Source organism: Oncorhynchus masou, chromosome 9 (genome assembly GCF_036934945.1).
Source record: "Oncorhynchus masou masou isolate Uvic2021 chromosome 9, UVic_Omas_1.1, whole genome shotgun sequence".
In the NCBI taxonomy this organism is placed as follows: domain Eukaryota; kingdom Metazoa; phylum Chordata; class Actinopteri; order Salmoniformes; family Salmonidae; genus Oncorhynchus; species Oncorhynchus masou.
In genome coordinates, this window is record NC_088220.1 from 59,644,448 (window position 1) to 59,658,766 (window position 14,319).

Here is a 14,319-nt window from a genome sequence, read left to right on the forward strand (position 1 = left end):
CTTCCATTTAGTCCTAGAGTAGCTCTAATCCCCCTTGCAATCGGCTTTGTTTTATCCAGAACAGGCTAAATCTACGACTATTTTAAGATAAGTATGTGCAAGTCGCTTTGAGTTAAGACAGCTCAAACAGGCATTTTAGTCTGGGACTAAGTTTAAGCCTCGTCTGTGAAACCGGCCACATATGTTATAATCTGGTGCCCAACGACACAGTTGATGTGGTACGCAACCATTGGTTGATGATTACAACGTCTGAGCAGAGGAACATGACCGTAGACTCATGGCTTGGTTGCTGATGGCAGTGTCCCGGGTCGTGTTCGTTAGGCACAAAACGGAAGAAAAAGGACTGAAACGGGGAGGACGACCTGGACTTGTTCAATAATTGACATGTTCTGTGCGTCTTACTGAACACAACCCTGGTGGCTGGAGGTGGTTTGTGCAGAGTGTCAGAATGGACCAGCAAAGAACTTGATGCTCACTAGTGGTCAATGTCCCAAATGGCACCCTATTCCCTACATAGGGCTCTGGTCAAAAGTAGTTCACTATAAAGGGAATAGGAAAGGGTGGTACCTAGTCAGTTACACAACTGAAATGTGCATTTAACCCAACCCCTCTGAATCAGAAGTGCGGGGGGCTGCCTTAATGACATTGGTGCCTGGGGGGAGCAGTTGTTGTTGGGAATTAACTGCCTTGCTCAAGGGCAGAACAGCAGATTTTTCCACCTTGGGGATTCGAACCAGCAACGTTTCGGGTACTGGCCACTGCTCTTAACCGCTAGGCTACCTGCCGCCAATGAACCAGCTGGTGGGGCTCTCTAGTCGCTGAAGCGTTTGCGGGAGGCGATCCGCGCCCGGTTGGACCGTCTGATGTTGGTCTTGGCATCTCGGCAGGGCTGGCAGGTGAAGACTTCAGGAACGTGGGTGCGGCGGATCTTAGCGCAGGACAGGTGCACCCAGGTGCCACACTCACTACACTCTATCATGGGCCGACCCGCGAACGGTTTCAGGCAGAAACAGGTGATCAGGTCCCACGAGTCGTCCTGATCTGAGAAGAGAGAAAATAGAAGAGAGACATTATATTAAACACAGCCTCTGTTTTATACTAGCAATGATGGTTGTAGAGAGTGATGAGGTATTGAGCGAGCTGCATCCAAAACGGCACCCTGTTCCCTATTACTTTTAACTAGAGCCCTACTACGGTCCTGATCAAAAGTAGTTCACTATATAGGGAATATGGGCCCTGGTCAAAATTAGTGCTACAGAGCAGAGCGTGCCATTTGGGACGCATCTTAAGTCTCAAGTGGGGTTCCTCTCTACTCACCATCCATCTTGCTGTTGTCTGCAGATGTGTCCTCTCCATCGCTCCCTCCCTGGTCTGTCTGGTAGTTGCTCCCTCCATGGTCCCGGTCGGGGCTGCTACCCTCCTCTGTGTGGTAGCCTGTCTCCTGGTCTTCAGTTAGCTGACCTCTCAACCTCCTGTCCATCACCATCCTCAGGATATCTGACCTCTGACCACTGTCTATCCTTCCTTCACTCCCAGACCCCTCCCAGCTCTCCCTCGTCACATTCTCTTCCTTTCTTCTCTTATTTTCTCTGTCTCCCGGCCTACGAGGACAGCTCTTCCCCGTCTCACAGCTTGTCGTTGTCATGTCAACAGGCTGTTCGGTCACTTCCTGTTCCAGTTCTTCACTTCCTGTCTTCTGAGGGGTTGTAGAGTCATTCATTTTCCCAGCTGACCCGTTGGGGTCTGGCGTGTGTGTCTGACCAGTGTTGATCTTGTCCCTGTGGACAGACAGAGAGCTGCTGGAGGTGGCTTCAGGGAAGAGTTGAGTCAGGGAAGATTGGGAAAGTTTACAGTCATGGTCACATTTCGGAGCTGTCAGAGGATGTGTTTTGTTGTCAGTAGGACAGCTGTTGAGGTTGGTCCGTTCAGACTGGGGCTGGTGCTGCTCATGGAGCTCTGGCATTCTGTTGACTGTTGATGTAGGGGCAGCCTGTTTGTTATTAGGAGACTTTTTGGCACTTCCTCCTCTAGGCTTCTTCTCCCCCTGGCCAGGCCCGGCTGGCTTCTTGTCTGACCTCCTCCTCTTCAACACCTTCCCTTTCTCCTTCTGGCTCTGAGTGGAGGAGCCACAGTCTGAGTTAGGAGAGGACTGGTAGGCCCATGGACTGGTACTGTGGCTGCTGCTGCAGGGGTTGCTGTCACTGGGCTTGCTGTCACTACACCACCAATCCTACAGGGGGATATGTCACCATGGAAACAACAGCAGAACTGGAGACCTCATTCAACTGAACAAAAATATTAAAACACAACACGCAACAATTCCAAAGATTTTACTGAGTTACAGTTCACATAAGGAAATCAGTCAATTGAAATTCATTAGGCCCTAATCTATTGATTTCACATGACTGGGAATACAGATATGCATCTGTTGGTCGCAAATACCATTAAAAAAAAGTAGGGGCGTAGATCAGAAAACCAGTCAGTATCTGGTGTGACCAGCATTTGCCTCATGCAGCGCGACACATCTCATTCACATAGAGTTGATCAGGCTGTTGATTGTGGCCTGTGGAATGTTGTCCCACTCCTCTTCAATGGCTGTGAGAAGTTGCTGGATATTGGCGGGAACACACTGTTGTACACGTCGACCCAGAGCATCCCAAACTTGATCAATGGGTGAGTCTGCAGGCCATGTAAGAACTGACACATTTTCCACTTCCAGGAATTGTGTACAGATCATTACGACATGAGGCTGTGCATTATCATGCTGAAACATGAGGTGATGGCAGTGGATGAGTGGCACAACCATGGGCCTCAGGATCTCGTCATGGTATCTCTGTGCATTCAAATTGCCAGCTTTTGCCTGCCCATACCATAACCCTAACCTGCACCATGGGGCACTCTGTTCACATCAGCAAACCACCTGCTCACATGATGCCATACAAGTGGTCTGTGGTTGTGAGGCCATTTGGACGTTCTGCCAAATTCTCTAAAACAACGTTGGAGGTGGCTTATGGTAGAGAAATGAACATTGAATTCTCTGGCAACAGCTCTGGTGGACATTCCTGCAGTCAGCATGCCAATTGCACGCTCCCTCAACTTGAGACCTGTGGCATTGTGTTGTGTGATAAAACTGCTAATTTTAGAGTGGCCTTTGATTGTCCCCTGCACAAGGTGCACCTGTGTAATAATCATGCTGTTTAATCAGCTTCTTGATATGCCACACCTGTCAGGTGGATGGATTATCTTGGCAAAGGAGAAATGATCACTAACAGGGATTTAAACAAATTTGTGCACAAAATTTGAGAGAAATTCTTTTGTATGGAACATTTCTGGGATCTTTTATTTCAGCTCATGAAAAATGGGACCAACACTTTACATGTTGTGTTTATATTTTTGTTCAGTGTAGAAACAATAAAACATCAATTAATTATAAGATCAATTTGGTGTTAATAAGCTACATCTCATTCTTACTTGAACAGGAAAAATCTGTGTTTTATCAACCTACCTCCGTTTGATATGGGATGTATCCAGCATAGGCCAACACAAAGGTGCAAAACTGGTTGAAGTCCTCCACAGTGCGTTTTCTCTTTCTCTGTGGAAACAAACAAACACCTCGTTATTTTAGAAACATTAATAACCAAATGATAACGTGCTGAGTCCCTCCTTTCCATGCAGCAGGCCCGTAGCCCGAGTAGGCAGTGTGTGCATTTGAGACCATTCTATTGGCCTTGAAAGCAAACTCCGCCTACTCGGTGCACCCGGCGAGTTGAAACAAAACGCACCTAAGTGCAATAGTAAACTGCCGTGAGCAAAGCGCGGGAGGCATGTGTATGGAGCCTCGGTTGTTCTAGGAAAAAGAAATACTTTGAAACAGAGACCATCTGCAAAATTTGCAGAGTTGTTTGGCAAAAATAGTTCCATTAGGAACCTTCGAATCTGCTCTTTCAGATAGGGTATAGCAATCAAAACGTCTGGCCTGCATGGACCTCAGTAGACTGATATGGAATAAGCTCCAGTCCTTTCATTTCCAATGCCCTGGTGCGGTTATCAATGCACAATGTGCTGGTGCATTGGTCATCAGTCTCTTCATTCTCAATTGATATTATTGTTACCCATCAGACCATTGTCTAATTCATATTTTCTTTAGGCCACATCTATTATTATTATTATTATTATAATATGTGTGAAATTAGTTTCAATATAGTTTAGGTGTAGCTTGGATGGGCTAGATGGGCACCTGTTGTCTTACAGTCCGAAAATACACTCCAGTCTATGTGCTTCTGGATCAACCAGTACTGGACTGATTGCAATTTACATTTGGTGTCCTGAGGTTTCTTAGGACCTATTATAACGCAATAAATGCATTAATTTAGCAATGTATTATTTATTATGGACAGTGGCGATTTTAGCATGTCAATGTTGGTGGGGCAAACCACCAATTATTTTAGATGCATGTCAGCGAAGCCACCACACAACTCTAAACAACACATTCAATGCACTGTAACGATGACAAACAGTGCAAACTTTTAGAGTCTACATCAAGCTGTCCCGAGAGTGGAGCTTATGGCTGACTTGCTTAAATAAATATAGTTTCTACTGATTCCTTGTGGATTTGTATAACTGGATAAGAAACGGCATTCTCCTTCAATAATAATTCATGTCCATATGAGTTTCTGTCACGGATTCCCCCGGTACTGCTGCTCATTCCGTGCACACAGTTCCAGAGGTCTACTTCACCGGGCTTTAAGGCCTCACTGAACTGTCTCATTATACACATCTGGTTCCCATTCCCCCTGATTAGTAATTGTATATATGTGCCCTCTGTTCACCATTGTTTTGGTTGGTTATTGTTCCCATGTCCGTTGGTCTTGTGAGTTCCTGTGCTTTGTTGTTTCAGCATTCGTGCTGGTGTATGGTGTACTAGTTGTTTACGGGTCTCGTCCCGTGTACTGTCGTGCACTTGTTATTACGGGTCTCGTCCCGTGTATTTATTAGAGGTTTAACCTCTCTCTTTTGTTTGGGTTACATCCCTGTGTTTTTGGATATGTGTTTGTTTTGGGCTTCGTCCCCGTGCCTTTCATGGCATGCATTATTTGGTGAAGAATTAAAAGCCAATATTACATATTCCTGCACCTTTCTCCAATCCTTTATACCAGGTATTCTCAAACTGGGTACACACAATGCCGTCGGGGGTACGCCAAATAAAAATGAGATTCACATAAAAAATTAAAAAATGAAGATATTCAAATAGTCCATTTATATTTTCCAATGGGGCTATACATTTGGGTGAGGAATTTCTCGCCTGAGTAGCCTCGTTTCACTGACAAAAATAACATTAAACCATATAGTGTTCAGCGAAATAACAACACAATGTCAAATACAGGTAGCCTCGTCAAATAGTTAACATCCAATCACATTAACCGTTACACTCTCGCTGGAATTCCACTAATGGTATGTAGTCAGTATGTAGCCAAACATAGCTGCTGCTCATTCCGTTTGCTCGAAAATTGATAAATGGTTCAAAAAAAGTAAAGCCCTTGTCCATAGAGACACATACTGTACCAGCTCTACTGGTAGTACTGCTACTACCAGCAGTACGACACCTGCACCTGTCGACGACACAAGTTGTTCTGCTTCCACGAGCACATCCAATGCTAGCATTAGTAATTCTACATTTGTTGTTAGCCCAGCTAGCATGGACACTGACAGTTGTGAAGCTGATGCAGCTGAAAAGCTACTGCCCCCTTTACCCGGGAAGCACCGAACAACAGACAGGGACGTTGGACCATCAAAGAGGCGCAAAAATGATGATAACTACATTGATTTGGGGTTCAATTATATTGGGAGTAGTGCCTTTCCTCAGCCACATATGTGCAAAAGTACTATCGCACAACTCGATGAAACCTTCACTCTTGCGCAGACATTTAGAAACGAAACATGCCGACGATGTTCGAGTAATAAGACATGTATAAAAGCAACAGATACCATTTATAAGAAGGGTCTAGAAGAGTCTATGGTGAGCTACCGAGTTGCTAGGACAGGCAAGACCCATACTATTGCAGAGGACTTCATTCTTCCTGCTGCCGCAGATATGGCTGGGACAATGATGGGGGAAAAGGCCAACAAAAACTATACAGACAATGTCTTCATCAAACAACACTGTTTCGTGACACATCAGTGACATGACAGGAGATGTTTTGAAACAATTACTGCTTCGCATACAAGCCAGTGAATTCTATGCATTACAGCTAGATGAGTCAACAGACGTGGCGGGCCTGGCACAGCTCCTGGTATATGTCTGTTACTTTATGGGGGGTCAATTAGATGTGTTGGTATCTGTACTGATGGCGCAAAAGCCATGACAGGGAGACCTAGTGGAGTGGTAACGTGCGTGCAAGCAGTTGCTCCCGACGCCACTTGGGTACACTGCAGCATCCACCAAGAGGCTCTTGCTGCCAAGGGAATGCCTGACAGCTTGAAAGATGTTTTGGACACTACAGTGAAAATGGTTAACTTTGTTAAAGCAAGGTCCCTGAACTCTCGTGTATTTACTACATTATGCAATGATATGGGCAGAGACCATGTAACACTTTTACAACATACAGAAGTGAGCTGGTTATCAAGGGGAAAAGTACTGACACATGTTTTTGAATTGAGAGACGAGCTTAAAGTTCTTTACTGACCATAATTTTCACTTGTCTGACCGCTTGCATGATGACGAGTTTCTCACATGTTTGGGTGATGTTTTTTCTTGCCTGAATGATCTGAATCTAGGATTACAGTGACTCTCTGCAATTATATTCAATGTGCGGGACAAAATTGAGGCTATGATTAAGAAGTTGGAGCTCTTTTCTGTCTGCATTAACAAGGACAACACACATGCCCTGAACTGCCTCCAGTTCACTTACTGATCGAAATCTGAACAAGAGATCCTCATTGAAACTGCAACAAGCGGTTCTGTGAAAATGTAATTTAATCAGAAGCCACTGACAGATTTCTGGATAGGACTGGGCTCCGAATGTCTTGCCTTCGCAAATCGTGCTGTTAAGACACTGATGCCCTTTGCAACCATGTACCTATGTGAGAGCGGATTCTCAGCCCTCACTAGCATGAAAACTAAATACAGGCACACACTGTGTGTGGAAAATTATTTAAGACAGAGTTAAGTGCATCCTTTGAAGCACACCCTTCTCATTAACCTGTGGTGAGTTATTCACAATTTTTGATGAACAAATAAGGTTTTATATGTAAGATGGCTACATAAAGAGCAAAATGATTGATTATTAGTATATTATTATTTGTGCCCTGGTCCTATAAGAGCTCTTAATCACTTCCCACGAGCCGGGTTGTGACAAAAAACTCACACTCCTTCTTATGTTTAATAAATGTATCGTATATTCTGTGTGTGGCAAGCTTACAATGATGACAAAAAACAACATTTGAGAGTGCGCTGACCCTGGTGCTAGAGGGGGTATGGAGGTTGAATGTTTGAAGGGGTACGGGACTATAAAAAGTTAGGGAACCACTGCTTTATACAGCGTGACAGTTTTGACTTTTGAACCATACACAAACATTATTACATTTATGTTCAGTAAATTCACAATGTTTCTTCTTAACACTTAACACTTAGCTCTAAGGATAAGCAAGTGCAAGTAAATGAGCTGTGATGAGGTAGGCCAATTCATTCAGCTATTTCAAAAAGGACAGCGACAGAAATTCAGATAGATGTTGAGGCCTTAACTTTACTCTTCTTTAAGTCACCAGAGAGAGAGCGAGAGAGAGCGAGAGAGAGAGAGAGACAGAGAGAGAGACAGAGAGAGAGACAGAGAGAGAGAGACAGAGACTCAGCAGTTAGCCTACCATAGAGAGACAGAGACTCAGCAGTTAGCCTACCATTTGAAGTATTTTATTAGGTCTATGTGGTCTAAAAAGGAAGGACAATACAATCACGAGGATCCACTTTTCTAGACAATATACAGATGCACTGACAAGACAACCCTCCCACTATGAACTGGAATGGGTCTATTACTCAACTATTACTGAACAAAAATATTAGAATGGAAGAGACTGTCACAGGAAAACATGGTTATGATGAGGGGATACTAAAATATAATGATGTTGGGTCTGTAACTTACCACCCTCCTTGTGGAGAAAAGCACCAGAGATAATGATAACACACAAAGTAAGAAAAACAATTAAATGCATCATTCTAACATTGCCTAAAATGATTAATAAGATAGTAATGAGATAGACCTATATATGCAATATAACAATGTAGATGTACAAACTATGGCATAGATGATGATAAGCGGTGAAGAGGCAAGCCGTAGTTTTGATTAAGACATGAGCGAGCTGAAACGGATGTAGCCTGTATGCCGCCTATTCGTTCAGCACTTTGAAATGGACAGCGACATAATTCAGAACATGGGCCGTTCTTACAGTATTCTCTCTGTACACCAAGTCAGAACATTAGGCTAAATTAACAGGGGCACGTAAAGCAGACAATGAAAGCTCTTAAAATATTCAAAGATGAGATTTCTCTAGAACAGGCTACATGTACACCACCAAGTCAGAACTGTAGGCTACGTTCCCTAGGGGGAAAGGGACCACACTATTAGGGTGAGACACATGGTCTACTAACTGTTAACTACACAACATACACTTGGTATTACTTTCTTAGCTACAGTATACATATCTCCCTGGCATATTACATCACTTATGCAGCAGCATACCTGACATATTTATGGACTCACCATTGTTGTGCTGTGCTCACTTGAACAGGAAGTTGGCATGGCGGTCCTTGTCATCAAAGTCTGGCATTGTCTGGATGAAGTGATGCTGGATTGAAAGCATGGCCAATGCTTTTAACATTTTCTGGCCCATGGAGTTGCATGTGATGGTTTTATCCTTTAAGGGTGGAAAAGTTTCTCTCTGACTCTGCGGTTGTCATCGGATTGGTGATGATGATTTTGAGAAGAGAGACAAGGCCTCCTGCAGGTTGTTCTCGTAGAGTGATTTCAATAGAGAAAGTGATGTCTTTCCAGTGTGCAGCACAGGATGCCAGTAGCCAGTGAACAGTTCCCTCTTCAACTTCTCCTGTTTGCCCACAGGCCCCAGCTTGGTAGCACACTGGAGTTCTGCGGTGCTGAAAGGAATGTACATACTGGGGGGGGAACTTAGCTGTCCATCAACTTTGCTGCAATTAAGTGGTCACTTTCACAAATCCTTTCTTGCACATGAGCAGTGATTGTGTTGCATGCTTCATTCAACATAGATGCAGTGTTAAGATTTCTCCGCCTTGGTTCAGTGGCATCAACATGTCCTTTGACCAGTGTATAAGATTACTCGCCAATGTTTTGAATGTTCACCTTGAAATTGTTGATTGCTCCAGCAATTCCTGCTGCATCAATGGTTCGTTTCGGCATTATTGTGTACAAAACATCCACCTCTGGCATGACCATGGAAAATAACCACAAGCCTCGCTGATGGTGATCTCATCCCATCCAGGCTGCGTGCGGATGTCCTCCATGCACTGGGCCAGTGTCTCACGGTCCTCCCACACAGCATTGACGGTTCTGCTTTTGAAATTCCATTGTGTACCTGGTGGCCTGGGGACCTGTCTGTTTGTTGATTCCGTGAGAGCGGAGAGTCTTTTGGGTGAGCCAGTGAAAAAGGAGGATAGGTTTGCAGAAAACACTAGGCACGCTCACTCTCCCAGCGCAAAGTTGCTGAAGTGTTAGATTCAGTTGGTGTGCATAACAGTGCACAAATTGCACGTTTGGGTAAGTCTCCTTCAGTACCGTTTGGATACCACGTACATTACCACTCATCACTGCTGCACCATCGTAGGTTTGTGCAAACAGCTTCTCCTTGACATTCAGTGGCGCTAGGACTCACACACACTGTTGTCTGGCGCTGAAGACGTGGATGTCGAATTAAGGCAGCCCCCCGCACCTCTCTGATTCAGAGGGGTTGGGTTAAATGCGGAAGACACATTTCAGTTGAATACATTCAGTTGGACAACTGAATAGGTATCCTCCTTTCCCTAACATGTAGCGCAGCACTATTACCATATGTGATTTACAGGACACATCGGTGGTCTCATCTACCTGTACAGATGCAAAAGGAGTCTCCTTAGCTATAGCTTCTCTGTACACTTCATACATACAATCCAAAAGTTTGTTTTGGATTGTACTTGATGTACCCTTAAAAATGAGTTGGTCGTCATAATGCCTTTGTAGCCTGTAATCTCCTTCACGTATGGTCTCAAAAATACACCTGAATACGCCTGGGTTCAAGGAGTCGGCCGACTCGTCATGGCCCCACAGTGCTGTCCCACAATTGCCACAATTTAATACATGCTATAATTCTGTCAAGCACGTACCTATTCTCCTCCCTTTGTTGGCTGTGAAGGTTGATGGCTCGTCTATATGTCTAGCTGAGCCACAACGCTTGATTTCCCCAGTAATCACAGTTTAACAGCGTTATATGTGATGCACAATTATCATGTATTCAGACCCTTTTCATACAGATGTTTTCTAATTTCCCTTCATATGACAAGAATTGAAAAGGATTTGCCAGTAGATTGTCAACGTGATTCATGATGATGACTACTTGTCTAGCTTTCTAGCTAAGATTTTGAAAGTATGATGTTGACATGATCAGTCCAATCAAAGCTAGGGTAGATCAAATGGGATTTGACCCCATTTTATCTGTGGCCAATGACCCTGAGCCTTCTTCGATGGGCACTTCTAATATAACTCTATGGCAGCAACCAAGGGGCTTGAATTTTCAAGCTCTCCCCGTAGAATTTGCGGTGACGTAATGTCCCCATGAGTGACAGAACACTGAGCCAATAACGGCGCAACTAGAAAACATAACCAATCATTCCGCTCTCTATTTTCTGCTGGGCGCTCCACCACCACAGAGAGCACTGAGCTAAGCTGAAACACCTGCATTTTGGAGTTGTCTTACTCAAGGAAGCAAAACAAGAGACCATGTTTGTATGCCGCTTAATTAACTCAATATTTCTCATTTTTTACATTGCTTCTCAATGACTATTGCCACTGATTATGGAATAGTTACACAATTGAAATAACTGCTGACCCTCATGGTCATTCTAGTTGTTATAGATTTCCGGTGTGCTGAGTGTTAATTGCTTAATCAGTTTTAGCAATAGAGCAAGTGGAAAAAATAATAACAATAATAAGAGTATGCAATACATCTAGAGTTGTGCTTTGAAAGAACACACAACTTTAGGCTAAGATTATCGAAATAAACTTTCAGAAGGCCTCACATGGTAATGACACAAAATGGACAGCCATTTCAAAAACGTGTAGCCCAACAGCCTACAAAGCAGGAATACGTACCCTATAGTCCAAGAACGATTCGTGAATATTGCATATACCTGTGTTGATATACAGAGGCTATTACAACACTTTTGCAATTTGCAACTCGATTGGACATTATGTATCACTTAATGGCAACATTGTATCGGAGTGTTTAAAGCCGGAGCGGAAGGGCTAATGGGGGAGGGGTGGAAACGAGGGCTGAAACAGACTGTAGGCGAACGTTTGACAGAAACACAGACAACGAAGCCGGTCTCGACGGGTTCTCCAAGCGGCAAAGGTAGCCTAGGCATTTCAATAAGACATAACTTTTCGTGTAACGTTATAGGTTGGCTAGTCTTATTGTCATTACCATCCCATCCGAGACTTGACAGTCAGGAAAATATCGACTTCATGTCTGTACTCTACACAGGGGTCGTCTGCATAGGAACTGATCAACGCATAACGAGACAAACACGGTGCCCAAAATCACTTAAAATGACTTTTAAGGACAGGAGAGGATCATTTATCTAAAGATGGCGACGAAGATGATACTTAATCGTAACCTGACTGATGGGCGGTCACCAAAGATTAATGACAGTGGGTTAGACTGTTGAAGTAGGCTAATCAAATGTAGCCTTCGCTTCTTCAAATAGTTTCTCTAAACTAGAGAGCTTGATCAAATGGCATCCAGGGCTACTCACTGATCTAATTTGTCATTCACTGAGTTAGGAATGTAAATCAATGAGCAGAGAACCAAATATTTCGGTGACACAATAGAATTCCTACTGACATGGCTTCTGTAGTCTAGCCTAGACTAAACACTCGATGCTGCGCAGTAATAAAATAAGTTTTGTCAACGATTTTTGGACACACAATAAACTACTGGATATGTTTCACACGAAGTCCATCGCTGATGCTTTCTTCGCTGACCATCATTTGAGGGGTTTGATTCTTTATGCTACGCGGAAAGAACATTGCCGTGTCCAAGTCGCGCGCCCTGGACAAACCACACACAGCAAGCGGCTAGCAGCTTACACGGAACCTGGTTTGTTCTTACCACGTTGGAAAGAATGTACCAAGAATGCATGCTAATAAGAATGTAATAAACCATACATACCTGGGTTAACATTGTTGTATGTCGCTGTAGATCAAATGCAAACAAAATGTCTTGTCCTTGCTCGACTGCAGCCCTGTCCTGATTATCTTCAATCGACAAAATGGGGTATTTTAGGAAAATAAATGTCGACGTTCTAGTTTACAGCAAAGCGTACGTCACAAAGGTCAACATTTAGCTACTAGACATATCATTGTCACCCAGTTGAAATATAGCCAACTATGTTGTTCGATCCACAAAATGTTTAATGATAAACCATTGAGCAACTGTCCTAGAATGCAGACTAACAGCGAAAATTTACTTTTCTTTGATAGTCTCTCTACGAACAATCGTCTTTGTCCATGCGGAACAAGCTGTTTTATGATTAAAAAAGCAATGAAAAGTACACTGACTCGTGAGGGTGGGAGATTCGCGAAACGATCACATTCCATCAGTGACATCACTCCCCGGAGCAGGACAGGAACGCTTAACTCAAAAGAGGACAGCAACCCCCGTTTCGTTGATGGGGTGAAGGAATACTATCTAAATTAACAATTGGAGTATACGAAATATGCCTAATTGTAGCACAATATTATAATACTATAAAACATTTGCATGACACATCTAAAAACAAAACGTACAACATACAGCGTATCCTATTGTGGAACACCCCTATCCAGTCAGATGGTTGAATCCGTCCGTCATCTAGTTGCCTACGACACCGAACAGTAGAATACCTTATAATATCTCCCGCGAAAACTCGGCAATAGATCATGGAGCACAGGTGCCCTCATTCAATTTGAACTGTTTTGAAGATCCTTGTTTTTGGCTTTCAGAAAGTCAACAATGTGAGCTATGCAGAATCATAATTAAATTATGTTTATGTCAAATGGTTAGACCTCTGCTCAAGTGTTTACAAATATTTCAACATTACAACGTGGTGTTTGGCTAGACAAGCCCACTCTGGCACAAAAACATTCCCTAGTCTACCAGTAGAGGGTGCTGTAACACTTGTTACCTGGGACAGTGGCCTCTCATTGTCTCACTTTAAAATATTAAAGACAGGCCCAGTCCAGTTACACTAAAAACCTGCACACAGAAAAATGCAATTACAAAGTTCTTTAATAGATCCTGCACCACAATAGATGACATGTCAGCTGCAACAGCCTTAGTCAGGTAATCAGACATGTCCAGAAACAACAAAGATATGTCTGTGGACCAGTAGACTCAGAAACCTCTACTGTAGCTTTGAACCCAAATAGCATTATTGGAAATAGAAAATGTTTCAATTAAGCAGGAAACAGCAGAGGGAGCATGCCCCGTTTCACTTCGACAGGACCGCAGTGGATGACAGTGAAAAGCTTCAAGTTCCTCTGCGTACACATCACTGACAATCTGAAATGGTCCACCCACACAGAGAGTGTAGTGAAGAAGGTGCAACAGCGCCTCTTCAACCTCAGGAGGCTGAAGCAATTTGGTTTGGTCCCTAAGACCCTCACAAACTTCTACAGATGCACAATTGAGAGCATCCTGTCGGGCTTTATCACCGCCTGGCATGGCAACTGCACTGCGCGCAACCTCAACCGCAAGGCTCTCCAGAGGGTGGTGCGGTCTGCTCAACACATCATCGGGGGACACACTACCTGCCCTCCAGGACACCTACAGCACCCAACCCAATGTCACAGGAAGGCCAAAAAGATCAACAAGTACATCAACCACCGGAGCCATTGCCTGTTCACCCCGCTATCATCCAGAAGGCAAGATCAGTACAGGTACATCAAAGCTGGGACCGAGAGACTGAAAAACAGCTTCTATCTCAAGGCCATCAGACTGTTAAATAGCCATCACTAGCTGTCTAACACCCAGTTACTCAACCCTGCACCTCAGAGGCTGCTG

At 43.8% G+C, this 14,319-nt stretch overlaps 1 protein-coding gene across 3 annotated transcripts; it reads right to left on the minus strand.

Moving 5' to 3' along the window:
• Positions 1 to 788: 788 nt before the first annotated feature.
• Positions 789 to 12,880, minus strand: LOC135546355 (PHD finger protein 13-like). Of its 3 annotated transcripts, XM_064974710.1 has the most exons (5): positions 12,837 to 12,880; positions 12,448 to 12,533; positions 3,506 to 3,592; positions 1,318 to 2,230; positions 789 to 1,041 (listed from the first exon to the last, which is right to left on the minus strand). In XM_064974710.1, the coding sequence occupies exons 2-5, from the start codon at positions 12,457 to 12,459 to the stop codon at positions 812 to 814; spliced, it is 1,242 nt and encodes a 413-aa protein (XP_064830782.1). In that variant the 5' UTR covers positions 12,460 to 12,533; positions 12,837 to 12,880; the 3' UTR covers positions 789 to 811. The 3 variants fall into 3 exon arrangements, with proteins under 3 accessions (XP_064830782.1, XP_064830784.1, XP_064830781.1); XM_064974712.1 differs by having other exon boundaries at positions 1,318 to 2,113; positions 12,448 to 12,872; XM_064974709.1 differs by having other exon boundaries at positions 12,448 to 12,872.
• Between the last annotated feature and the right edge of the window lie 1,439 nt (positions 12,881 to 14,319).